This window comes from Trachinotus anak, unplaced genomic scaffold (genome assembly GCF_046630095.1).
Source record: "Trachinotus anak isolate AG129_WGS33_773 ecotype Australia unplaced genomic scaffold, CSIRO_AGI_Tana_v1 ptg000016l, whole genome shotgun sequence".
Taxonomy (NCBI): Eukaryota; Metazoa; Chordata; class Actinopteri; order Carangiformes; family Carangidae; genus Trachinotus; species Trachinotus anak.
In genome coordinates, this window is record NW_027273867.1 from 25,954,198 (window position 1) to 25,976,643 (window position 22,446).

General features: G+C 44.8%; 2 protein-coding genes across 21 annotated transcripts; one reads left to right on the top strand and one right to left on the bottom strand.

The window, feature by feature from the left end:
* Window positions 1-341: 341 nt before the first annotated feature.
* On the bottom strand, window positions 342-14,248 carry mindy1 (MINDY lysine 48 deubiquitinase 1). 6 transcript variants are annotated; one of them, XM_071500206.1, is made up of 13 exons: window positions 13,057-13,635; window positions 12,742-12,912; window positions 10,868-11,598; window positions 9,683-9,934; window positions 7,919-8,130; window positions 7,398-7,455; window positions 6,645-6,709; window positions 5,839-5,997; window positions 5,076-5,178; window positions 4,827-4,969; window positions 4,524-4,712; window positions 4,293-4,451; window positions 342-3,890 (listed from the first exon to the last, which is right to left on the bottom strand). In XM_071500206.1, the coding sequence occupies exons 3-13, from the start codon at window positions 11,211-11,213 to the stop codon at window positions 3,825-3,827; spliced, it is 1,752 nt and encodes a 583-aa protein (XP_071356307.1). In that variant the 5' UTR covers window positions 11,214-11,598; window positions 12,742-12,912; window positions 13,057-13,635; the 3' UTR covers window positions 342-3,824. The 6 variants fall into 6 exon arrangements, with proteins under 6 accessions (XP_071356307.1, XP_071356308.1, XP_071356304.1 ...); XM_071500207.1 differs by lacking the exons at window positions 12,742-12,912; window positions 13,057-13,635 and adding an exon at window positions 14,135-14,248; XM_071500203.1 differs by lacking the exons at window positions 12,742-12,912; window positions 13,057-13,635 and adding an exon at window positions 14,031-14,193.
* Window positions 14,249-15,287: 1,039 nt separating this feature from the next.
* LOC139633933 (exopolyphosphatase PRUNE1-like) lies at window positions 15,288-22,340 on the top strand. Of its 15 annotated transcripts, none has more exons than XM_071500033.1 (9): window positions 15,296-15,433; window positions 18,241-18,345; window positions 18,514-18,725; window positions 18,802-19,476; window positions 19,509-19,600; window positions 19,661-19,831; window positions 19,932-20,026; window positions 20,361-20,522; window positions 20,917-22,340. In XM_071500033.1, exons 1-9 carry the CDS (start codon window positions 15,395-15,397, stop codon window positions 21,451-21,453), a joined length of 2,088 nt encoding a protein of 695 aa, XP_071356134.1. In that variant the 5' UTR covers window positions 15,296-15,394; the 3' UTR covers window positions 21,454-22,340. The 15 variants fall into 15 exon arrangements, with proteins under 15 accessions (XP_071356138.1, XP_071356134.1, XP_071356136.1 ...); XM_071500035.1 differs by having other exon boundaries at window positions 19,509-19,540; window positions 19,631-19,831; XM_071500036.1 differs by having other exon boundaries at window positions 19,509-19,540.
* The last annotated feature ends 106 nt before the right edge of the window (window positions 22,341-22,446 follow it).

The window sequence follows — 22,446 nt, forward strand, 5'->3', positions numbered from 1 at the left end:
AATTTTAATGATCATGTAATGCAGTTATTAGGAAATTAATCAATAAGTATTTAGATAATAGATTTAGCGCACATTTGGACTTAATGCCGTCTGACTTTTTATTAGAACGAGAGGCCATTATTTATTCATCCATCATTTATTTTATTGTATTTGTTACTTTATATTATTATAGAATAAATTATTATTATCTAGTTATTTATTTTATTTTTGAAATTATGTTATTTGAAAATCTATTTCAACAATTCTATAAATACAATTTCACCGTTTTTATTTTTTATGTTTTGTTTTTGTTTAAATTTATACGTTATATATCCAGAAAAGAAAGAAACAGAGTCGACACCTCAGAGTTTTATTTTGTTTTTATTGACAAGTTGACAACAAATTAAATACAAAGCTTGAACCTTGAGCATGGCAGCGGTCAGACAGTCAGACTGAAGCTCAACAATCACACCAAAGAAAAAACTTTAAAAACACGAACCGAAACACTCAGAGAGGCATGATGGGAAAGTTGTAAGTGCTAAATCTTCTTCTCAGAAACCTGAAACCTGCCAACCCCTGACTGGAGGACACTTATTTTTCAGTTTAAGACCTTAACTGTTTTATTCAACGTGGCTTCAAAGAAGTCGTTTAAAATCAGTGTGTTACTGTGTGGAATTTTCCAGGAGTTTTTGATTCTCTTCAGAGACCAGAACTGGTCCTGGTTTTTATTAATACCTTAACACCAGGACAGGATCAGCAGCAGAATTATAATGGATTTAGTCCAAAGGTGGTTTTACTTCAGTTTGTCTTTTTAAGCTTCAACAGCAGAGTGATGAAGAGACGACTGTTGTGTTTGAGTTGATGCAGAAACTTTTTATCTCCTCCAATTTGTTCCCATAACAGATTTAAATGTACGGAAGCTTGAGGCTGCCAGGAAAAAAAATTCATGAAAATTAAGTTGTAAATGTAAACTTCTTTCTTTCTAAGTCATAATTTTTATGGCTACAATTCATTAATATGACTTTTTTTTTGAGTTGTTGGGTCAAAATTGTGACGCACTAAGCTATAAATATGAAATTATGAGTCGACTGTTTAACTTCATAATCATAAAATTCTGTTATTGAGTCAAAATGTTAAAATTCTTATTAAAAAAAGAAAAAGAAAGCAGTATAAGTAATAAATGTGAGAAATCTAAAATCTTGACTAATGACTAAAAATGTGAGATGAACATTTGTAATTTAACTTATTAAATCCAAATTATAAGAAATTAAGTCATTTATGTGTAAAGTTAAATTTAAAGTCTGACTCAATAATCAATTGTTATAATTTGCCAAAATTTGGAAGCAATTGAAAATTCATAAATACAATAAGTCAACATTTTGACTTAAAATAAAATTTCACTCTGACACGAAGACTCAAATAAAAATAAAATATATTTTTTCATATAGAATTAAGTTCAAAGCTGAGATTGTTTGTAATTTTTTTCACTGTGACAACTATGAGATACAAAGTCTTAAATATGAGATCATTAAGATAATAAGACAACGCTCTGACTTATTAATAATAAATTATCTGGAATTAAATCAAAATTACACATAAGTTAAAATGTTTACATTAAGTCCAGATTTATGAAAGGAAAAAAAGTCATAAATATGAGATCAGTTAAAAATCTTGGTTATTACAGGATGATAGAGAAGAATTTAATATTATATCATATATAAAATATTATAATAGTATAACAGTTAAAAATGATTTTGACCCACCATGTTTTTGTTCTTGTCATTTGTTTATCATTTCTTTAATCCATTTATTTTCCTTGCATGTTCGAGCTTCTGTACAGATCAATGTAAGTAAAAATATAAATATAAAAATAAGCTCTGCAGTCAACAAAAAAACACTGTGTGAAGAAGATAATTAACAGTGACCAGGTATCAAACCTGTGACTGAGAACAGACGAGCACTGAAAAGGTGGCAGTGAGCGCATCATCAGATTTCTGTCCTGACTCAGGCCGTGATCAGAAATGTGTCATTTCACTCTGTTTTTTCTGTATTTTATTTAGAGAAATGTGTTTGTTTTTTTTTAAAGTGTTTTTCTAGTGTCATAATGAAAAAGGTTCATATTGGCACCAACAGAAAAGATACCCTGTTGTAATTCTGCATTTTTTAGTGAAACACAAATAAACACACTATGAGTAAAAAGGCCTAAAATCAACTACAGCAGCTTTTGGTTTCTTTATTTTCATGTAACTTTATTTTACAGGTCAATTATTTATGAACATCTTCAGAGAAGTTCTGTTTAATGTGGTTTGCACTGGTGAAAATTCAGCGTTAACTTCTGATGAACTGTGAGCTCAGCAGAAATTTCTCCCTAATAAAACTGAATGAACAACTCTGATTCGACTGCGGCTGAGAAACACGTTGGATTTGACGCTGTCTCTGGAACAATTATGGAAAAAGGTAAAGCTGTCCCGTTACCACGGTTACACATCTGAAGTATCAGAGTAATTTATGAATGATGACTGACTGGTTTAAAAAGATCTTTCCCTGTAACTGGAACCAGATCCAACCTTCAGCTGAGACATCTACAGTTATACAAAATGAAAAACTTTATTCAACTTCAGAGCTTATTTTCTGCATTAATGGAAATAACATCAGTGGAAATCTGGAGGGAGTTTTGAATTGACAAACTGTGACCGTAACCTCCTGCTCTCTGCTGACGTCCTGGTTTAACGGTTAAAGTTTAGTTTCATCTGCAGAGAAGCTGATTATTGGAAAAGGGTCATTTTCATCAGAGGAGGTCACATGACAACAACAGGAGCTTTAATGCTGCTAACAGAGACAGAGTGTTCACAGAGGATGGAAGCACTTCAAGTCAAAATTATGAAACATGGAAGTGGAATTTGGAGAAAATGAGATTTTCTTTTACTTTTGAGAACAAACTTTAGTTCAGGGTTAAACTATAAATGTATGTTTAATAAAAGAGAATCATTTTAACAGAATGTCCGACTGTTGTAAAACATGTTAAAAGACTCTGACCCAGGACACATTTATTTTTCCACTGGTGTGAAAACGAGCTGGAAAATGAAATGATGCAGAAACGTGACGCCTGGTGATGAAACTGGTCTCATTCAGGTCAATAAAAGACGGATTACACATTAGATTTACAGATTTTCAACAGTTTTCCTTCGTCATCTTTTGGTGCCACTGCCAAACATTGTAACTAATGTCTTTATTAATGGTTAACAAATCACTTCTTAAACCTTTATAGATCAGTTACAAATAAACCATCAATAAGACTTTGGGGTTGTCAGGTTGTGGCTGTTTCAGATAAACATATTTGACCTTCTGCAAAAAGCCAAAGTCCACTTTTAACCAATGATTAATATTTAGAATGACTTTATTAATGACTGCACCAGAGCTCAAACTATTGATCTCATAATTGTTTGTCTATAAACAAGAAAAATGTCCATCACAGCATCAGAGTCTAAGGTGACATCTTCAAACGTCCCAATTAACGATTAATCAATAACTGACATATTTTCTGATTTTCTCTTGAGCTGTTTCAGCTCTTCACTCGTCTCATTAATGCTTTATAACTGATGAGTAAATGATTTTCTTGACAGTTAATAAAGACATTAGTTATATGTTATAAACCTTTATAAAGACTGAGTACGGTTGTACCTGTGTTCTACCAGACTCCACAGTTTTTTCTTACAATTTTACAAACTTTCCCAAACCTGGAAAAAATTGTCACCTGTTGGACAAAAGCACTGGGGTTTGGCATCAAGCTGACTGTGTGTGTGTGTGTGTGTGTGTGTGTGTGTGTGTTACAGATGATGAAGAGTCTATAAGAGGACACAGTCTGAGTCCTTGTCTCTCCTTCTGGCTTGCTGTGACCCTTGACCTCTTACCTGCAAACAGGAAGACAACACAAGTCAACATGTGTTTAAAGGAACAGACGACTGTTTTATCTCCATAGTAACCAAAGTCTACAAGGTTTGTTCAGTTTCATTTGTTTCACCACATTTAAAAACAGTGATGACATAAGCAGGAAGTAAAAGATCAAATCTGTGTTTTAAATGTGAAGCTTTGTTACAGGAGATGAAAACGAGTTGAATCAGTGAATGAGTTACAACATGAGTTTGTTTCCATTCACTCAGTCTGTCAATAACATCAGCTGTGATCAGCTGTGATCAGCTGTGATCGGCTGCTGTCTGCAGCGATCAGCTGTGATCAGCTGTGATCAGCTGTGATCAGCTGTGATCGGCTGCTGTTCTCTGGACCTGTGGTCTGGGTTCTGGTGTCTCTGGTACCTGCTGTGCTGCCTGCACTGATCCCTGCTGCTGCTGCTGCTGCTGCTGCTGCTGATGCTGGTATTCCTCCTGTTGGAGCTGACGGGCCAACTCGAGGTCACTGAGGGGCCCCGGGGCCCCACCCTGCTGCTGCTGCAGGGACACCGCCACCAGGTAGTCCTAACACCCACAACAAGATCAGTCAGTGCCTGGTTACAGGACAGATCCTCTCACCTGGTCTGTCTGTCTCACCTGGTCAATCTGTCTCTGCTGGTCCTGGGCTGAGGGGGGCAGGGTGGAGGTGGGCGGAGCTCTCTGATGACACAGTCTGAAGTCAGAGTCACAGAAGTTTCCATCGCCCTCCACGTTATGAAGAGACTCCCAGACCAGCCCCTCCTCCTGCAGGAAACCCTGATCTGTCACTAGCAGGTAGAGGTGACCCTGAGAGAGAGAGGAGAAAAATTTATTAACAACAGGTACAGGTACAGATGACGTGTGTGTGTGTGTGTGTGTGTGTGTGTGTGTGTGTGTGTGTGTGTGTGTGTGTGTCTCCACCTTGTGTTTGATCATGGTACTGAAGTGGTTGTTCCTGAAGAACACAGAGATCTCTCCCTCTTTGGCTGTCGTGTTGAGTTCACACAGACCGTGATACGACAACTGAGTCGCTGTCGACTCCAGAAACTGCTCCGCTACCAGACCTGGAGAAAACACACACACACACACACACACACACACACACACACCTGTGTTTACCTGTGTGTTTGTGTTCACGTGTGTGTGTTTGTGTTTACGTGTGTGTGTTACCTTCACTGACTCGGCTGCTGTCAGCAGAGTGTTTGTAGTCGATGATCTTCTCCACCAGCTGGTTGTAACTCAGTTTCCCCACAGCAGCCACCATCTCTGGACTCTACACACACACACACACACACACACACACACACACACACACACACACACACACACACACACACACACACACACACACACACACAGTTACCTACAGTACATTTTCCCTGTTAACAGACTGACGGAGCTCCTCTGGTCTCACTGGTTCATTCAGCTGACAGATCAGTCACAGTAAACACCAGTGTGTCTGTTCTATCTACAACACACAGGTTCACACACACAACCACAGCTCAGAGCTCGCTCACACACACACACACACACACACACACACACACACATACTTGTACTTCCATCTTTGTGAGGACTCTCGTTGACATAATGCATTCCCTAGCCCCTTACCCTAACCTTAACCATCACACCTGAGAGCCTAACCCTAACCCTGACCCTAACCTTAACCTAAACCTAATTCTAACCATAACTCTAAAACCAAGTCTTAACCCTCAAAATGTGATTTGAAGGTGTCTCAAAAAGTGAGGACCGGCCAAAATGTCCTCACTTTCCCAAAATGTCCTCACTCTGTTAGTAAAATACTTTTTTTGGTCCTTACTATGTAGCAAGTACAAGTACAAGTACAAGTACAAGTACAAGTACACACACACACACACACACACACACACACACAACCACAGCTCAGAGCTGACACACACACAGGCTGTGTTACCTGTGGGTCGACCAGCCAGCCATGGTACAGTGGGATGTCCAGCAGGTCGAACACGATACACTCAGGTGTGTATTCAAAGTCTGTCACTCCAGTGAAACGTACGTTAACATCCAGACCTGTGGAGAGCTTAGGGAGGACCGCCATGGCATCACTCATGTTCTGAACACACACACACACACACACACACACACACACACACACACACACACACACAGTTAGTCCTGTGTTCAGTCAGTGTCCATGTTTGACAAACTTATCTCAACTCAAGCTGTGAATTAACTGATGAAGACTCTGGAGATGAAAGCTCTGGAAAAGCAGGTAGGTGACTTTGAGTTTGTTTATTTGGTCAAACTACGACTCACAAGATCAAAGGTCAACGTTCATGTTGACTCTGCAGATCTCTAGTCAGAGCTTTATTTTGAAAGTTACCTGGTTTCCTGTCAGTGTGTTTGTGTGAAAAGACAGAGTGTGTGTGTGTGTGTGTGTACTTGTACTTGCTACATAGTAAGGACCAAAAAAAGTATTTTACTAACAGAGTGAGGACATTTTGGGAAAGTGAGGACATTTTGGCCGGTCCTCACTTTTTGAGACACCTTCAAATCACATGTTGAGGGTTAAGACTTGGTTTTAGAGTTATGGTTAGAATTAGGTTTAGGTTAAGGTCAGGGTCAGGGTTAGGGTTAGGCACTCAGTTGTGATGGTTAAGGTTAGGGTAAGGGGCTAGGGAATGCATTATGTCAATGAGTGTCCTCACAAAGATAGAAGTACAAGTGTGTGTGTGTGTGTGTGTGTGTGTGTGTGTGTACCTGTTGGAAGTTGAGCTCCATCCCATCAGCTTTCTCTCTGGGTGTGACAGACAACACACACTCTCCTACAACACACACACACACACACACACGCACACACACACACACACACACACACCACTGCTTCACTTTGTTGTGGTTCACGTGACAAACATCAGACAGTAACAGCTGACAGCTCCGTCTCTATAGCAACACCTGAGCAGGTAAATATCAACAATAATAAGATCAGAACAAATAAATCATGAGATCGACAAACATTTAAGGTGGACTCAGGACTCAGGACAGGTCCCGAGTCCCCAGTCCTGAGTCCCTGAGTCCCCGAGTCCCTAAGTTCCTGAGTCTTGAGTCCTGAGTCCCTGAGTCCCTGAGTCCCTGAGTCCCTGAGTCCCTGGTCAGAGGCTTGTTGTGAGATTTGTCTTATCATCAGTGAGTCTCAGATTGTTGGACACCACAGTTAATTTTTCCCCTTCATCAGACTGAACCCAGGGACAGTAGTGTTATGGTGCTATCTGTAACCATGGTGACGAGTCACAGAGGTGAGATAATCAGACAGGTTTATGAATAAAACTACAAAAATAAGAGCAGAGTTTCCTTTAAATACTGAACCTTTATTCACTCTGACTGTTCACTTCACTGCTCTTTGTGGGAACTGTTGGGTTTCTCTCTGTAACAAAGTCAGGTCTTGACCTGACCCTGTAAAGAGCCTTGAGCTAATGTATACATCTGACACATTAACTCAGCAGCTGATCTTACCCAGGTGAGCCATCAGGTCCTCAGTGGTGACCACTTCAGTCTGAGCAGGAAGCTGCGCCTGCGCGCACACACACACACACACACACACACACACACACACACACACACACACACACACACACACACACACAAAAGCAGTGAAAACTATGACAGTGTTTGTTTGGACACACTCACTGTCATCAGTCATGTGGTCTGGGTTCACCTGCAGACTAAGTTTTAAACTTATCTGTATCTATGTATACAGATAAGTGTATACTGTATACTGTTGTCATAGTAACAAAGTTGGGATCAGGAGCTGGATCAGGAGCTGGATCAGGACCGTGGGTTTTTAAAGTGTTCTACCTTTATTTGTTTCCTTCGCTGACAGATCAGAGGCTCTGCAGGTCTGACTGATCCAGGTCGTCCTTCAGACCCAGAACACAGAGTCTCTGACCCCCATGTCCTGCTGACTGTGTCCATTACAGACCTGATCCAGACCCTGTCACTGCACCAGAGTTCAACTGTGTGTGTGTGTGTTTTACCTTCCAGCGCAGGAAGAGTGTGTTCATGATAGCCAGCAGGGGGCAGGGCCCGTTCTCGCTCTGAGTGATGATGGGGGTCTTCTTCTCCTTCCAGGTGATCCACTTCACCAGGTAATACACCGGCATGGACGGCCTGGGCTCAGCAGCCGCAGCAGCTGAGGAGGAAGAGGAGGCAGCAGGAGGAAGAGCAGCTGTTGTGGCGACAGCACCCCCTGTGGACAAGAAGACCACGACAGTCACACACAGACTTCCTGTTTCCACAGGTGGTTTTTCCTACTTTATTTCCATCATATTACTGTATTATCATTACTGTGCAGTGTCAGTCTGGACAGATACAGTCTGACTCTTTTTAAAGTCAACTCTGTTTGAATTGATCAGGTTTGATTCAGCAGCTCTTTGTTTTCTTCACCTCTGTGCTGCTGTAACCTGCACATCAGGGATCCACCAACAGAACAAGATGATAAACTCTTCATCTTCATCTTCCTCCCTCTGAGCTCTCACAGCTTCAGAAACACATGACTCCAGCAGCTGAGTGCTTCCTGTAATCTGTGATCTCACCTGTGATTTACCTGTGGAGACTCACTGAGACTCGTCAGAGCGGAGCCTGAGGACGAGTCACGGCTCAGACGCTCTGTTATTTCTACTCCTCACACAGGAGGGGTGTTGTGGCTCGACTCTGCCTCAGTGTTTGGTACAAACAGAGTCAGGAGGCCACTGTTCTGGAGGAGGGGCTCACTCACTTTTAAACATCTGTGTAAAACAGAAAGCTGACGTGGTGCGACCGACGCCGACTGTTACACATCACATGACTTTGTCTGGTTCAGTGTAAACGTAAAACATCATCTACATGACTCATTAAACCTGGTGAAAGAAACTAGAACCAGCTCCTGTTGGTCGTCTGTACTCAGACCAGCTTCAGATCACATCCTGTTCATCTAGTCACATCAAATATCAACACCTGTGTGAAGTCTCATCATTTCTGCGTCAAGTCTTGAGTAATGGCTAAAAAGAGTTTTGCAAGGTCATACTGACCTTTGACCTTTGACTAAGTGAACGTTTGGTTACAGTAAGTCTTGAATGTCAAGTGCAGCCATCTTTACTGGAGCTGAAGTGAAGAAGCTGTGAGTAATGATGATATCACTCCTGAGTGAGTGTGTGTGTGTGTGTGTGTGTGTGTGTGTGTGTGTGTGTGTGTGTACTTGTACTTGCTACATAGTAAGGACCAAAAAAAGTATTTTACTAACAGAGTGAGGACATTTTGGGAAAGTGAGGACATTTTGGCCGGTCCTCACTTTTTGAGACACCTTCAAATCACATGTTGAGGGTTAAGACTTGGTTTTAGAGTTATGGTTAGAATTAGGTTTAGGTTAAGGTCAGGGTCACGGTTAGGGTTAGGCTCTCAGTTGTGATGGTTAAGGTTAGGGTAAGGGGCTAGGGAATGCATTATGTCAACGAGTGTCCTCACAAAGATAGAAGTACAAGAGTGTGTGTGTGTGTGTGTGTGTGTCTGCAGTCATGTCAGCACTTGTCTCTGCTCCACATCACTCTGTAGTTCTGCTTCCTCCTGTTGGAACAAACTGAACCAACACATTAAACACTGACATCACTTCCTACAGCTGAGACCTGTTACACACCAACTGCTGCTTTATTCTGGGAGTAAAACCCTGGAACCAGGTGTGTTATCTCCTCCTCCTCCTCCTCAGTGTCGACGCCACGTTACAAGATCAAATCTGATTTTATCAAAAACCACCAGCGATCTCTCACCTGCAGCCTCCGGTGTCTTGTCCTCCTTCAGACTGGGGACCTCGGTGGACGGACAGCAGCCCTCTGCGCCCAGAGCAGAGTAGGATGAGGACAGGCCGTCCTCCATGTCCAGGGAGTGTCCTGTGGCTGTGACCCCATCTGACAGGTCCAGACTGGGGATGGAGAAGGACGCAGAGTCTGTGGACTCCCGTTGGTCCTCAGAACCGCCTGCCGTCGCTACAGACGAGGTGTCCTCCAGGTCCAGCTCCAGACCTGGAGACACAGGGGCAGGGACAGATCAGAGACCACAGAGTCCTGTGATGTTCTGGAGACACTAGTAAAACCTGGTTTTGACAGGTGAACCAGAGAACATCACCACACATTTCTGAACTCTGTGTTAATGAGCAGTCTTCCTACCCCCACCCCCCCACCCCCCGAATCTGGCCTGCAGCCAATCACATCCCAGAACAACAAAGGCTGATTGAAGGCTTCTCCTGTTTCCCTGCTCCACACAAAGATGCAGATTCTCCACTTCCTGAATGTGACACAGTAGAGCCTCTGAACCCATATCTCCAACAGTCACTGAACACAACACGTGTTCAGACTGTAGCAACAGTCACAGGTCCAGTCCTCCGCTGACTTCATGTCAACAGCTGGACTGTCGGAGACACTGTAATGACTGGTGATGACCCACAGTGTCTGACCACAGCAGCTTCCTGTGTCTGAGTCACTGTGGACTCTGTGATGAGGTCGTTGTCGCTCTTTGATATCACACAGAGCATCATTTAATACCTGATTCAGTGTCACACTGATTCTCACCACGTTAAACATCAGCAGCCTTGTTCTTAATATTATAATCAGCTGATCGTGAAACTTGATCTGAACATGGAGAGGTCAACAGGAAATGAATGAATGAACCAATTAAAAAAAGTAACTCATCGCAGTTGAAGAACATTTAACATATTTTCTTCTTCTGAGGAAACTGGAGGCTTCAGTTTGACCTGTGAGGTACGGTGGCCCTGAGGGTTCAACACACTGCAGCTTGTTTCTGAATTGAGCTCTCTGGGCCACCGTAGTGAGACATTAAAACAACAGTCACGTCATGGTACCATGGTGCTATGAATTCTGGGTGACTGCTGCGTTTACATGTACAACCACATAGAGTACAGATCGTCAGGTTTAGTCTGGACCTGGTCTGAGCCTCACCTGGGTCCCCTCCTCTGTTTGCCCCCCCCTCAGTCTCCATGTGTCTGAGCAGAGTGGGCACAGATTCTTCTTCTGTGGTGACCGCGGTTACCGTCCCGTTTTCAGATGACAGCAGCAAGGACTCCGGTGGTGTGGGCGTGGCCTCCTCCATCAGGTGTTTGCCAGGTAGAGGACTGTCGGCGTCCCCGTTGCCGCTCAGGGCCCTGGCTCCGGTGTCTGACACCAGCGTCCGACCTGGCCCCTCCATTACCGGGGTTACTATCAGTTCTTTGGAGCCAGTTTCTGTGGTGACAGTGGGTTCGATCAGCAGGTCTGCCGCCGCCGGCTCCGAGCTGGACTCGGCCATCGTCAGCTGATCGACTGGTTGGCGCTGGAGAAATGAGGTCCACGGCTTCACAGAGCAAACACCAGATCCTGGTACACACAGAGACTCAGTGGTGGAGCGGAGGACGTCATCAGAGACGCAGCCTACGTGTCAGGACGTCTGCTTCCGTCACAGGATCAGCAACTCCACAGACGCCGTGTTAAGATAAAGACGTGACGCAGGAGCTGAAGGGCAGCCCCCAGGACCCCCAATGTACCCACCACCCACTGAGGGTCACACAAAACAAACACACCAGTTTCCTTCTGAATTAACAGATATTAACACAGAGTGTGTTTGTGGCTGCAGATGTGACGGTGCGTCAGATAAAGTCTGAGGATGATTTCTGTTGACAGACGTCCTGTCTCACCTGAGGAGGAGGAGACAACAGGTATCAACATTAAAGATGCTGCTCGACAGTCAATCTCATCATCACCTACAGTGTTTGGTTCAAAACATGACTGAAATGACTTATCAGCTATTAAAATAGTCGACTGACTAATCAAGCTTTAACAGAAGGAAATAAACTCCTGTTTCACCGTCACACCTGTCAAAGAATGATCAACAACAAACAATAAGACCTCAGTTATTGAATAACTCCTGGTAATAAACTGTTCATGTTAAAATTTCATGTCTGAAACTCGCAGAGCTCAGTTGAAAAAAAACAAGAACACAAAAAGACCACAAATATCACATCACGCCACCACATTGTGCAGTTTGCAGTGATTCTGTTTTCTTCTGTCTGGGGGTCCTATATAGGAGAGCAGGGGCCTTTTACTTGTCTTTGTGTCTCACAATCTGTCCTGGACACAGATAAAAGACAGGAAATCAAACAAATTACAGAATAAAACATTTATCTGTGGATTTCACTTTTTGTTGAAATCAACATACTCTGAGTGGACGATCTTCCTCACACCTGTCTCCTGACAGTCACAGTAGTAAGAGGTAAAACTTAGTGATGCAGATCTGAGCAGCAGAGGAGGAGACGTCCTGACTTTTAGTCCAAACACTGGATCCTACATTTCCCATAAAACACCTGTAGAGTGTCTTTCATTATCACCTGCCTGGTAAACAGTCACATATTTCAAAGGTGACTGTACGTCTGAGATTTGTCCACTCCAAGCCTGATGACATCACTGTGACATCGTCAGCCAGTTCAACTGTATATAATAAATCTATCTATCTCTCTCTCTCTGTCTCTCTCTCTCTCTACAGTTGAAATTAAATGTCATTTCTTCTAACACAGACAAACAGTCAGATAAATCTGGTGGTTGTGTTAGAGCCTTGTGATACCTGTACAGGCTCAGCTGTTAATTTACACCTGTTTACATTTCTGGAGCTGAATCCATAGGCTGAAAGAAACAATACGACCTGTGTCTGTGGTTGTTATTCATCTTTTTGTTGCTGTTTATTTTTTTGTGCTTTTAGTTCTGTGACTATTAACAAGGCATTTCATACAGAGGCTCTGGTCCAGGCCTGTTCAGTAATCCATGCCAGGTACATCAGGACTTACTGCTGTCCTCCAGCTGCATACTGAGTGTTGATGCTTTACAGGTGACCTTGCCACACCTGATCTCTTCCTGAGCTGACGCCACGGCTGGAGAACAAGCTCTTTATCCGTGACTGTAGGACTACAGCATGGAGAAGTGTGAACCTGTGGCCGTAAGTTTATCAGACTGCGGGGCTGAGGAGAAGCAGAGTGTTTCAGTCCCCTGAGGACGGTCAGCCCTCAGCCAACAAACTGCTGAAGTTTCCCGTAACGCTGCTCAGTCACAGAACAAACCACCTCTTCACCGTGAAACTACATCCTGGAACTGGTTGTACTCACTGCGGGCGGTGGTCTCCGGCCTGTCGCACCAGCTCAGCAGAAACCCGACAGAAACCCTGCGGCTCACGACTCCGTGTTAAGCTGCTTTCTGCTCCGGGAGCTAGCCAACCCGACGCTAGCTCTCCGGGCTAACTCAGCTAAGTCCGCTGCTTTTTCGCAGAGACGCCAAGTCAAGTCCGCCCGGGACCCGACACAGACCCCCGCCTCCACGCCACAACAGACAGGCGGCCGGCCGAGGTGCTGGCGGCTGATCCGTGCTAACGGCGGGGGGGGGACGGGCGTGCTAGCTGTTTACATTCCTCCCCGCTCACAGGCCCCGCCCACCGCAGGGCACAAACAGCACAACGTGACGTCACATCCGCCCGACTTTAAAAGGCTATGTTAGCCGTTAGCTACCGCGGAACTTTACATATTTTGGAAATAAATACTGTTCTGATGAAACAGAAACACCGTGTGCTGCAGATCCAGTAAAAACAAGCACAACAATAAATCTGGTTCTAACGTTCGCTTAAAGAAAGTTTGCCAGCACTCGGCCAGCCTCACGATATTCGATAATGACCACGCAGAACTCCATTTAAAAATATGCCAATTTAAGATGAATTCACTTACGAGTACAATTACAGTACTTCCTTACCAGTAGCATCATTACTATTTCCACCACTTCGTTAGGAGACACTACTAAATCCAGGGTACAAATGATATCAGAACACCGTATGTTTAAGTAAATATCTACTTTCTACGACGGTTAGTCAGCTCTGTTCGCCCGACAGCGACACCGACTTTTGTTCAAGTGATCGCCCGAATTCAATTAAGAAACCACAGGTTTAAGGAAATAAAGAATGTATATTCATCCAGTCATACACAAAGAACCACAGCAACACAGCCGAGTAGATCTTTGAATGGTGTTTGGCGTCGGTTCAGGACAACTTGATCAGGTGCAGCGCTTCACTTTACCCAGCGCTTGTTTTATTTACCTGTCTGCCCAGGTTTCTTCTGTCAGGTTTACTTCATGAGTTCATACGAGGTGAAAACAGCCATGTCAAAAACACGGGTTAAACACGCCGGGCCAGACTTTTACCTTCCACCTTTTCACTCGCTGTACCTTCTGACACAGCCAGCTGCGTTGGATTTGTTTTACAGAGTAGCTCTGCCGGGCGGTGCGGTCACTTCTGCCGTTAAGACATCATTTATAAACTCCGCTCTACTGGCTGCACACGGTCAATAAATGGAACGCCCTGGTGTTAAGAGCCTGGACGTTATGGACCGAGATGGGCCGAGATGGGCCGAGATGGGCCGAGCGGAGTTTGCTGCTGATTGATGGTTGAAGTCAATGGTAGTCTCCGCCCGCCCAGGACAGGCGGTAATTGTAAACAACGCATCGAGTCTTAAGGAGGGACAGTGAGTTAAAACGCTCAGTTAGAAGTGTGTAACTCACTTATAATTATTCTAAACGTCTTTCATTTCAGCCAGTAGCAGGATTTCTCTCGTTTTATTCATTCATTTAACTTTTGAAATACATCATGTGTAAACATTATTTTCCTACATTTCGCCCTTTGTGTGGTTCTCCTGTCTGTCAGGTAAATAATCTGCTGCAAACGGAACTTTTTTATTTATAATTTCTTTAGTCTTTAAAAAACATACTGTGTGTGATAGGCCTCTGTGTGTAATGGTAGAACCTAAACTCCGACCAGTGTCACCTAACCCAGAGCCTCATTTACCTAAAAGATTTTCTGTTGATGTAAAATCCATGTAATGAACCACGAACGCATCAGAACTGAAGAAATGATGGTAGTGACAACTAACTATGTGTTTGATTATTGGTTTATTATTAAATCTGTACTTTTATTAGGAACACTGATGCTTTTTGTTAAAGGTCCATATTTTAATTTCTCCAGTGTTTTATTTGAAGTGTTGATATCCAATAGAAGAAACACTTTACATTCTAAGATCAGTTCATGGTTAGTGGCATGGATCCATCTCCTGAGGGGCCCCTGTGGACCCACACAAACATGACAGTTTCATTTTTTCCTCAGGCATCCACAAACCAATCAGTGCTCCAGAGCTGAAATGATTAGTTGATTAATTGATTAGATCTGTTCATCACTTCGCAAACAGAAAATATTCAAACAGTTTGATAAAACACAACTTTTCAACAAAGGAGCGACAAACTCCCTCAGTGTGAGAGCTGAGAGTGAGCGGACATGATACAGCGAGGGTTTTATTTTGATAGGTGAGACAGGAAGCACTGACAGTTTAAACAGTGGGGCAGTGACGTGTGGGACAGTGATGTTGCTGTTGTCAGAGCAGCAGTCAGCTGAGTCTGACCTGACAGGACGACATGGACGAGCTGCTGGTGTCGAGCAGAGCTGCAGCAAAGGTTTGTCATCACAAAGCAGAGTGTGTGTGTGTGTGTGTGTGTGTGTGTGTGTGTGGGGGGGGGGGGGGGGGGGGGGGGTGTGTGTGTGTGTGTGTGTGTGTGTGTGTGTGTGGGGGGGGGGTGTGTGTGTGTGTGTGTGTGTGTGTGTGTGGGGGGTGTGTGTGTGTGTGTGTGTGTGGGGGGGGGTGTGTGTGTGTGTGGGTGTGGGGGGGGGGTTTAAATTTTTCATCTCTTTCTCTTTTCCATTGTCACTTTGCTTTGACCCTGGGGACATGGAAACCTCGTATCTCTGATGAAATAAAGGATTGACTGTAACTACCCATAATTCCTTCATGGGTCGTTACTCCTTCAGTTAAATGATTCATTAAAAACCAGTCAGGTACTCAGATACCTGAGGAGGCGGAGTTCTGCTCGTCCTCCTGCCTTTAACCAGGATGAAGCCACTTCCTCAGCACAGCTGGAGGAAAGTTTCCCAGGATTTGGAGCCCACACTGAAGTGGTCTGGACCCTGAGTCCTGATCAGGATCGATCAGTATCTGTAGACGTCACAGTAAACTGCTGCTGTGTTGTTTTTGTTGTTCTCTGTTTGTGTGTCACAAATGTGGAAAAAGGAGGTTTCTCTTGGCTTTGGAGAAGCGTGGTTTTCTCAGGAACATCAGACTCTGTCTTTATGGCCGTTAGATATTTTAACTCAGCTGAGGTGAAGGAATGAAACAATGTGAGGAGATGAAAACCTGCTGTGAAGATAAAACCAAACCTGAAACCAGACTGAGCTCAGACTGATGCAGCTTAAAGTTGCTCTTTTCCCTCCACTCTGAGGCAGCAGAACATCTGAGGGCTCATGTGTTCAAACACCCCTCCACATCCAGCAGACGGACCCCCCCATCAGTGATTACTCGGGGGTTCCTCAGGGTTCTGTTCTTGGTTCTTCATATTGTTAATGTAGATGATAACGTGGAGGATCCCAGTTCAGTGGTTCACTCATGGACCCTCGTTCCAACACAACCAATATATTAAAAAAATCCAAAACAAATCAGAAGATGAGCTGTTAATCAGCTGTTAATCAGCTGTCAATCAGCTGTTAATCAGGTGAGTGAACCATGTATTTCATAAACAGACGTTTCCCTCCTGATTAGGACCAAATACCTCAGTCATTAACATCTTTAGGACACTGTGAGGAAAGTTTCCAGGAAACAAGCTGCAAATAAAGTTTTGTTTTATTTTGAGTCCAGTGAACTAAAAACCTGTGAGTGACTGTTGTTGTCCAGAGGAGTCAGCTGCTGCTGCTAATGTCGGCTAATGATAAACCTGAGGCACACTATCAGTGTGAGTGTGTGTCCTCATCGTTACCATGGCTCCTGAAAATAAACTTTATTGATCTGCATCAAGAGGACATGACCTCATCAGACACAGATCTGAGGAAACAGTTACTGAGGCAACAGGATACCAATAAATATCTTCAGTTATTGATCAGTTCATTTGTATATATACGGGTCAGTCACATGATGAAGACCAACACAGTCTCCAGACCTGAGCCCAGGAGTTCAGGTTTAGGATGAACTGGACCTGCACATCAAAAAAGATCACAGAGCTGCAGGTGACGACTTCACAAACCCCAAATTCTTCTTCTTCTTCTTCTTATTAGTATTATTATGTTATTATCATGATCATTATGCTTATTGTTTCTCAGCTGTAGAGAAGCACTTTCCCAGGATTCCTGGTTTCAGTTGTCAGCTGACTCTGGTTTCCAGAGTTCAGAAGCTGAGTTTGTTCACCTGAGGACACAGCAAATATTTACAGACACACAGAGCAGCAGATTAAATCAGCAGCTCTGTGTGGAGGCTGTCCAGTGAACTGCTTCTGTTAAATGTATTAAAGAGGGGGATGTTTAGATTGACAGGTGTCTCAGCCTATCACAGTCTGCATGTGTGAATCGTCCACAACTTTTAGGCTCAACGTTTTTCCACTCAGGTGAAGAAGAAGTCAAACTTTAAACGTGCTCAGTGACCTTCAGACCGACAAACCAAAATCAGAAATTCAAATATTTGGAATTGATAAGTGACGCTGACGTGATAGGGTGATGTGCAGCTCCTCTGATTGGTCTAAAGGTCTGACGGTCGGTACGTGAACCAGATCAGCTTCAGGGGGACTGAGATCCAATAATCAGTTACAGCCACAAGCTGCCGTCAGTGCAAATGAACTAATAGACATCACAGAGTGTCTGAGACCAGTACAGAGACCAGTACAGGGAACAGTACAGAGACCAGTACAGAGACCATGACAGAGACCAGGACAGGGAACAGTACAGGGAACAGTACAGAGACCAGTACAGAGACCATGACAGAGACCAGGACAGGGAACAGTACAGGGAACAGTACAGAGACCAGGACAGAGACTAGTACAGGGAACAGTACAGAGACCAGTACAGAGACCAGGACAGGGAACAGTACAGAGACCAGTACAGGGAACAGTACAGGGAACAGTACAGAGACCAGGACAGAGACCAGTACAGGGAACAGTACAGGGAACAGTACAGAGGCCAGGACAGAGACCAGGACAGAGACCAGGACAGGGAACAGTACAGGGAACAGTACAGAGACCAGGACAGAGACCAGTACATGGAACAGTACAGAGACCAGGACAGGGAACAGTACAGGGAACAGGACAGGGAACAGGACAGGGAACAGTACAGAGACCAGTACAGAGACCAGGACAGGGAACAGTACAGGGAACAGTACAGAGACCAGGACAGAGACCAGTAGTGTAACCTGAGTGATTCTATACTGTGTGTCTCACTGACTCTCCAGGCTGGTTTCCATCGCAACCAGAAGGTCCACATCATTCTGAGCAGTGAGTCATGTGACCTGGACTCTGTGGTGTCATCGCTGGCGATGGCCTACTTCCTGTCCAGGGTGAGGCAGCTCAGACCAAGTCAATAGTTTGAATCCTGAGGTTCAGATGAGAATTTTCATTTTCATGGACAGAACCAGGATTTTGTGGTGGTCTGGGGAGGCCTGGTTCTGGGTCACAGTCAGACCGCCATCACCGTCTTCATGATGAAACTTTATTCTCTCTCTCAGACGTCCTCTGGTCCTCCAGGATGTTCTCTGGTTTTTCCGGTTCTCAACATTCCCCGGTCACAGTTCCACCTGCGAGCTGACGTCCTCCTGCTGCTGAGGGAGGCCGGCATCACCATGGAGACCCTAGTGTTCAGAGACGAGGTGGACCTGGCTCGTCTCCATGGCAACAGGAGGCTGGCACTGACACTGGTGGACCACAACATCCTGCCGAGGTCTGAAATATCAAAACATCTTGAAATGTCCTGATCACATTCCTCCTAATCTGAAGAACCGTGTCCTGGTCTTCAGTAAAGACAGCGACCTGCAGGGGGCGGTAGTAGAAGTCATCGACCCCCACATCCTGGAGAGGACCCCCTCCTTCTCCTGTCCCGTTACCATGGAGATGGTAATGTCCTGCGCCACTTTGGTAATGGAGCAGATTCTGTCCAGAGCACCAGAGATCCTGGACCAACAGCTGGCTCTACTTCTGTACGGTGAGACACAAGGACACAGGAGACACTGTGTCCTCTGCAGGTGTGTCTGTCTCCTGTCTGTCCTCTGCAGGTGTTACTGTCTCCTGTCTGTCCTCTGCAGGTGTGTCTGTCTCCCATCTGTCCTCTGCAAGTGTGTCTGTCTCCTGTCTGTCCTCTGCAGGTGTTACTGTCTCCTGTCTGTCCTCTGCAGGTGTGTCTGTCTCCCATCTGTCCTCTGCAAGTGTGTCTGTCTCCTGTCTGTCCTCTGCAGGTGTTACTGTCTCCTGTCTGTCCTCTGCAGGTGTGTCTGTCTCCCATCTGTCCTCTGCAAGTGTGTCTGTCTCCTGTCTGTCCTCTGCAGGTGTTACTGTCTCCTGTCTGTCCTCTGCAGGTGTGTCTGTCTCCTGTCTGTCCTCTGCAGGTGTGACTGTCTCCCGTGTGTCCTCTGCAGGTGTGTCTGTCTCCTGTGTGTCCTCTGCAGGTGTGTCTGTCTCCCGTGTGTTCTCTGCAGGTGTGTCTGTGTCTCCTGTGTGTCCTCTGCAGGTGTGTCTGTGTCTCCTGTCTGTCCTCTGCAGGTGTGTCTGTCTCCTGTGTGTCCTCTGCAGACATGTCTGTCTCCTGTGTGTCCTCTGCAGGCGTGTCTGTCTCCTGTGTGTCCTCTGCAGGCGTGACTGTCTCCTGTGTGTCCTCTGCAGGTGTGTCTGTCTCCTGTCTGTCCTCTGCAGGTGTGTCTGTGTCTCCTGTGGCTGGTAAGGTGAGGGGTAAAGACAGTCAGATGTTCCAGCTGCTGCAGACGCAGTTCCCTGACCTGCCACACAGAGACGCTCTTCACTCCGCTCTGCGCTCAGCAAAGTTTGACCTGTCAGGTAAACACACACGGGGGGGGGGGGGGGGGGGGGGGTTACTGTGACAGTGTCTTCACCTGCCGTGTGTGTGTGTGTGTGTGTGTGTGTGTGTGTGTGTCAGGTTTCACCACAGAGCAGATCCTCTTGAACAACATGAAGACAGTTGCCGGGGGCGACCTGAGAGTGGCTGTTAGCATCGTCTACATGAGTCTGGATGTAAATATTAACTCAGTCACTGACAATATCAATTTCAATAATTCATTCATTTGGTTAATTTTTTGGCATTCTTTGTGCATGGTATACTGGCGCAGTGAGTCCTTGAGTTTTATATGTTAAATGATATAATATATTTTTAATTGTAATTTTTTAAAACTGTAGCTTCAGTGATGATCAGTTTCCTTCCACTCTGTGTCACTGTACAAATAACCTAACCTGGACCAGCAGGGGGCGCCTCTGAGCCTCCCTGCACTGTTTTATTGCAGGTGTGGTGCATGCTGGGAGTTGTAGTTGTGTGTTCTGATGTATCTCCTCATGTCGTCTCTGCCTCCAGTTGTTCCTTCAGAGGACAAACCTTCAGCAGGAGATCTGCCACTTCTGCCAATCACACCATTTGGATGCCGTGGTCGCCATGACAATATCCTTCAATGACCAATCGGACGAACCTGTCAGGCAGGTGGCCATCTACAGCTCCAACCTACTGTACAGGCAGGAGGTAGGTGCAGTGGCTGGAATTAAAACCTGGGTTAGATTTACATAGGGGATTAGGATTAGGATCAGGTTAGGATCAGGTTTAGGATCAGGTTTAGGATCAGGATCAGGATTAGGATTAGGTTTAGGAGTAGGATTAGGATCAGGATCAGGATCAGGATTAGGATTAGGATCCAGTTTAGGATCAGGATCAGGTTTAGGATTAGGATCAAGATCAAGTTTAGGATTAGGATTAGGATCAGGTTTGGGATTAGGATTAGGATCAGGTTTAGGGTCAGGATCAGGATTGGACCAGAGTCTGGTTTGGGAAATTATTTATAATTAGTATTGAATGAAAGATGAAGTTTAGGATTAAATGTTTGAGTAAGGGTCGTGTTTTCTCCTGCTCCTCCCTCCAGATTAACCACGCCCTCTTGAACTCTCATAGCCCCACCCTCTGCCTGTCTCCTGCCAGCAGCCCATATAAGGACATCCTCACTTATCACCAGGACAACGCTCTGGCCTCTCGCAGAAATGTCATTCCTGTTCTCACACACTTCCTGTCTGACTGGTGGCAGAGAGAGGTGCATTGTGGGGCAGGTGGCGAGGAGCTGGAGGACCAGCTTGACCAATCAGACGTGATGATCTATGACACGTTTCCTGTCAACGAAGAATCAGCTGACCTCTCTGACGCTGACCGGCTGCCCCACGTTTACTCTGCCTGCTGTCACCACCAGCGGCGGCTGCAGCTGGGAGCAGGGGATTATGGGAATGTGGAGGAGGATTACCGCGGCAGGATGATGCCACCTCCGCCGCCGATGAACAGTTTGGTGGATGGCTGCCCGCTGGACAGCAGCTTCAACCAGGAAGCTTTACTGGAGAAGTTCAGCAGGATGGGAGGGGGGGAGGAGGAGCAGGTGGGGATGGGAAACAAGAGAGGAGTGAAGTTTCAGTAATTAATTCATGACCCCCAGAGGATAAAACCTAATGACTCTGTTGATGCTTTGACTTTTCTATTCAACTATTCATTTTATCTTAATACAAACATTGATGGTCACCAGATAAAGCTCACTGTGTTTGGTGAGAAGATGAAGAGGTGGTTAGATTCCAACCAGGACCATGAGGATTAACAGCTGTTTAAATCTGACCAAACTGACCCATTGATCAGCTATTGGTTCTGATTCTGATCACACACCACAGATGTAGAGGGGGGTCTACAGCTCTTCTTTCTCTGTCTCTTCTCTCAAGTTCCTCCATCCTCACCATGGAGCTGCCTTCAGCTGACCTCTGACCTTTGCTCGCTGCCCGTTAACTGTGTAAAGTGTTAAAGCTTCGTCATCAGACTGCTGCTGAAGCCTCAGATTCATTAACCCTCATCACCAACATCATAGTTCAGCTGGAGGAAAATGTGAAAGTTCAGAAATAATATCTGAGAGAATCGTTTGTTTGATTCATTAAAAAATATTTGGGCGTGTTCAGGAGATGAAACTGAATCATAATCACCTGATATGTTGACAGACGTGAATATAACCTGTGACCATCTGGATGCAGTAAATACTGGAAAACATCAGGACTCAGGTTCAGGTCTGATGGTCTGGGTTTGGGTCTGGGGTTCTCTTGAAGGTCTCTGTATCATGTCGCCCTCTGGTGGTTCAAAACTGTAATTTTTGAACAGAGTTTGATGTTTGAAGGACATCAGGAAAGATTTCAGTCTGACCCAGTTTCACAGCTGAGTGGATTCAGGTTCTGACAGAGTCTCTGTGGAAACTGAACCACCACAGATCTGTCACAGTAAAATCTGGATTTATGCTCCAGGTCCTGACACTTTAATGATAATAAAAGTTTAATTATCACTTTCAGAAACAATATTCAGTTCAGCTGACGGATTGTCCGTTCTATTAATTAGAAGCTTATTTGCATACACTTCCCAGCATACATTGTGTTCAGGG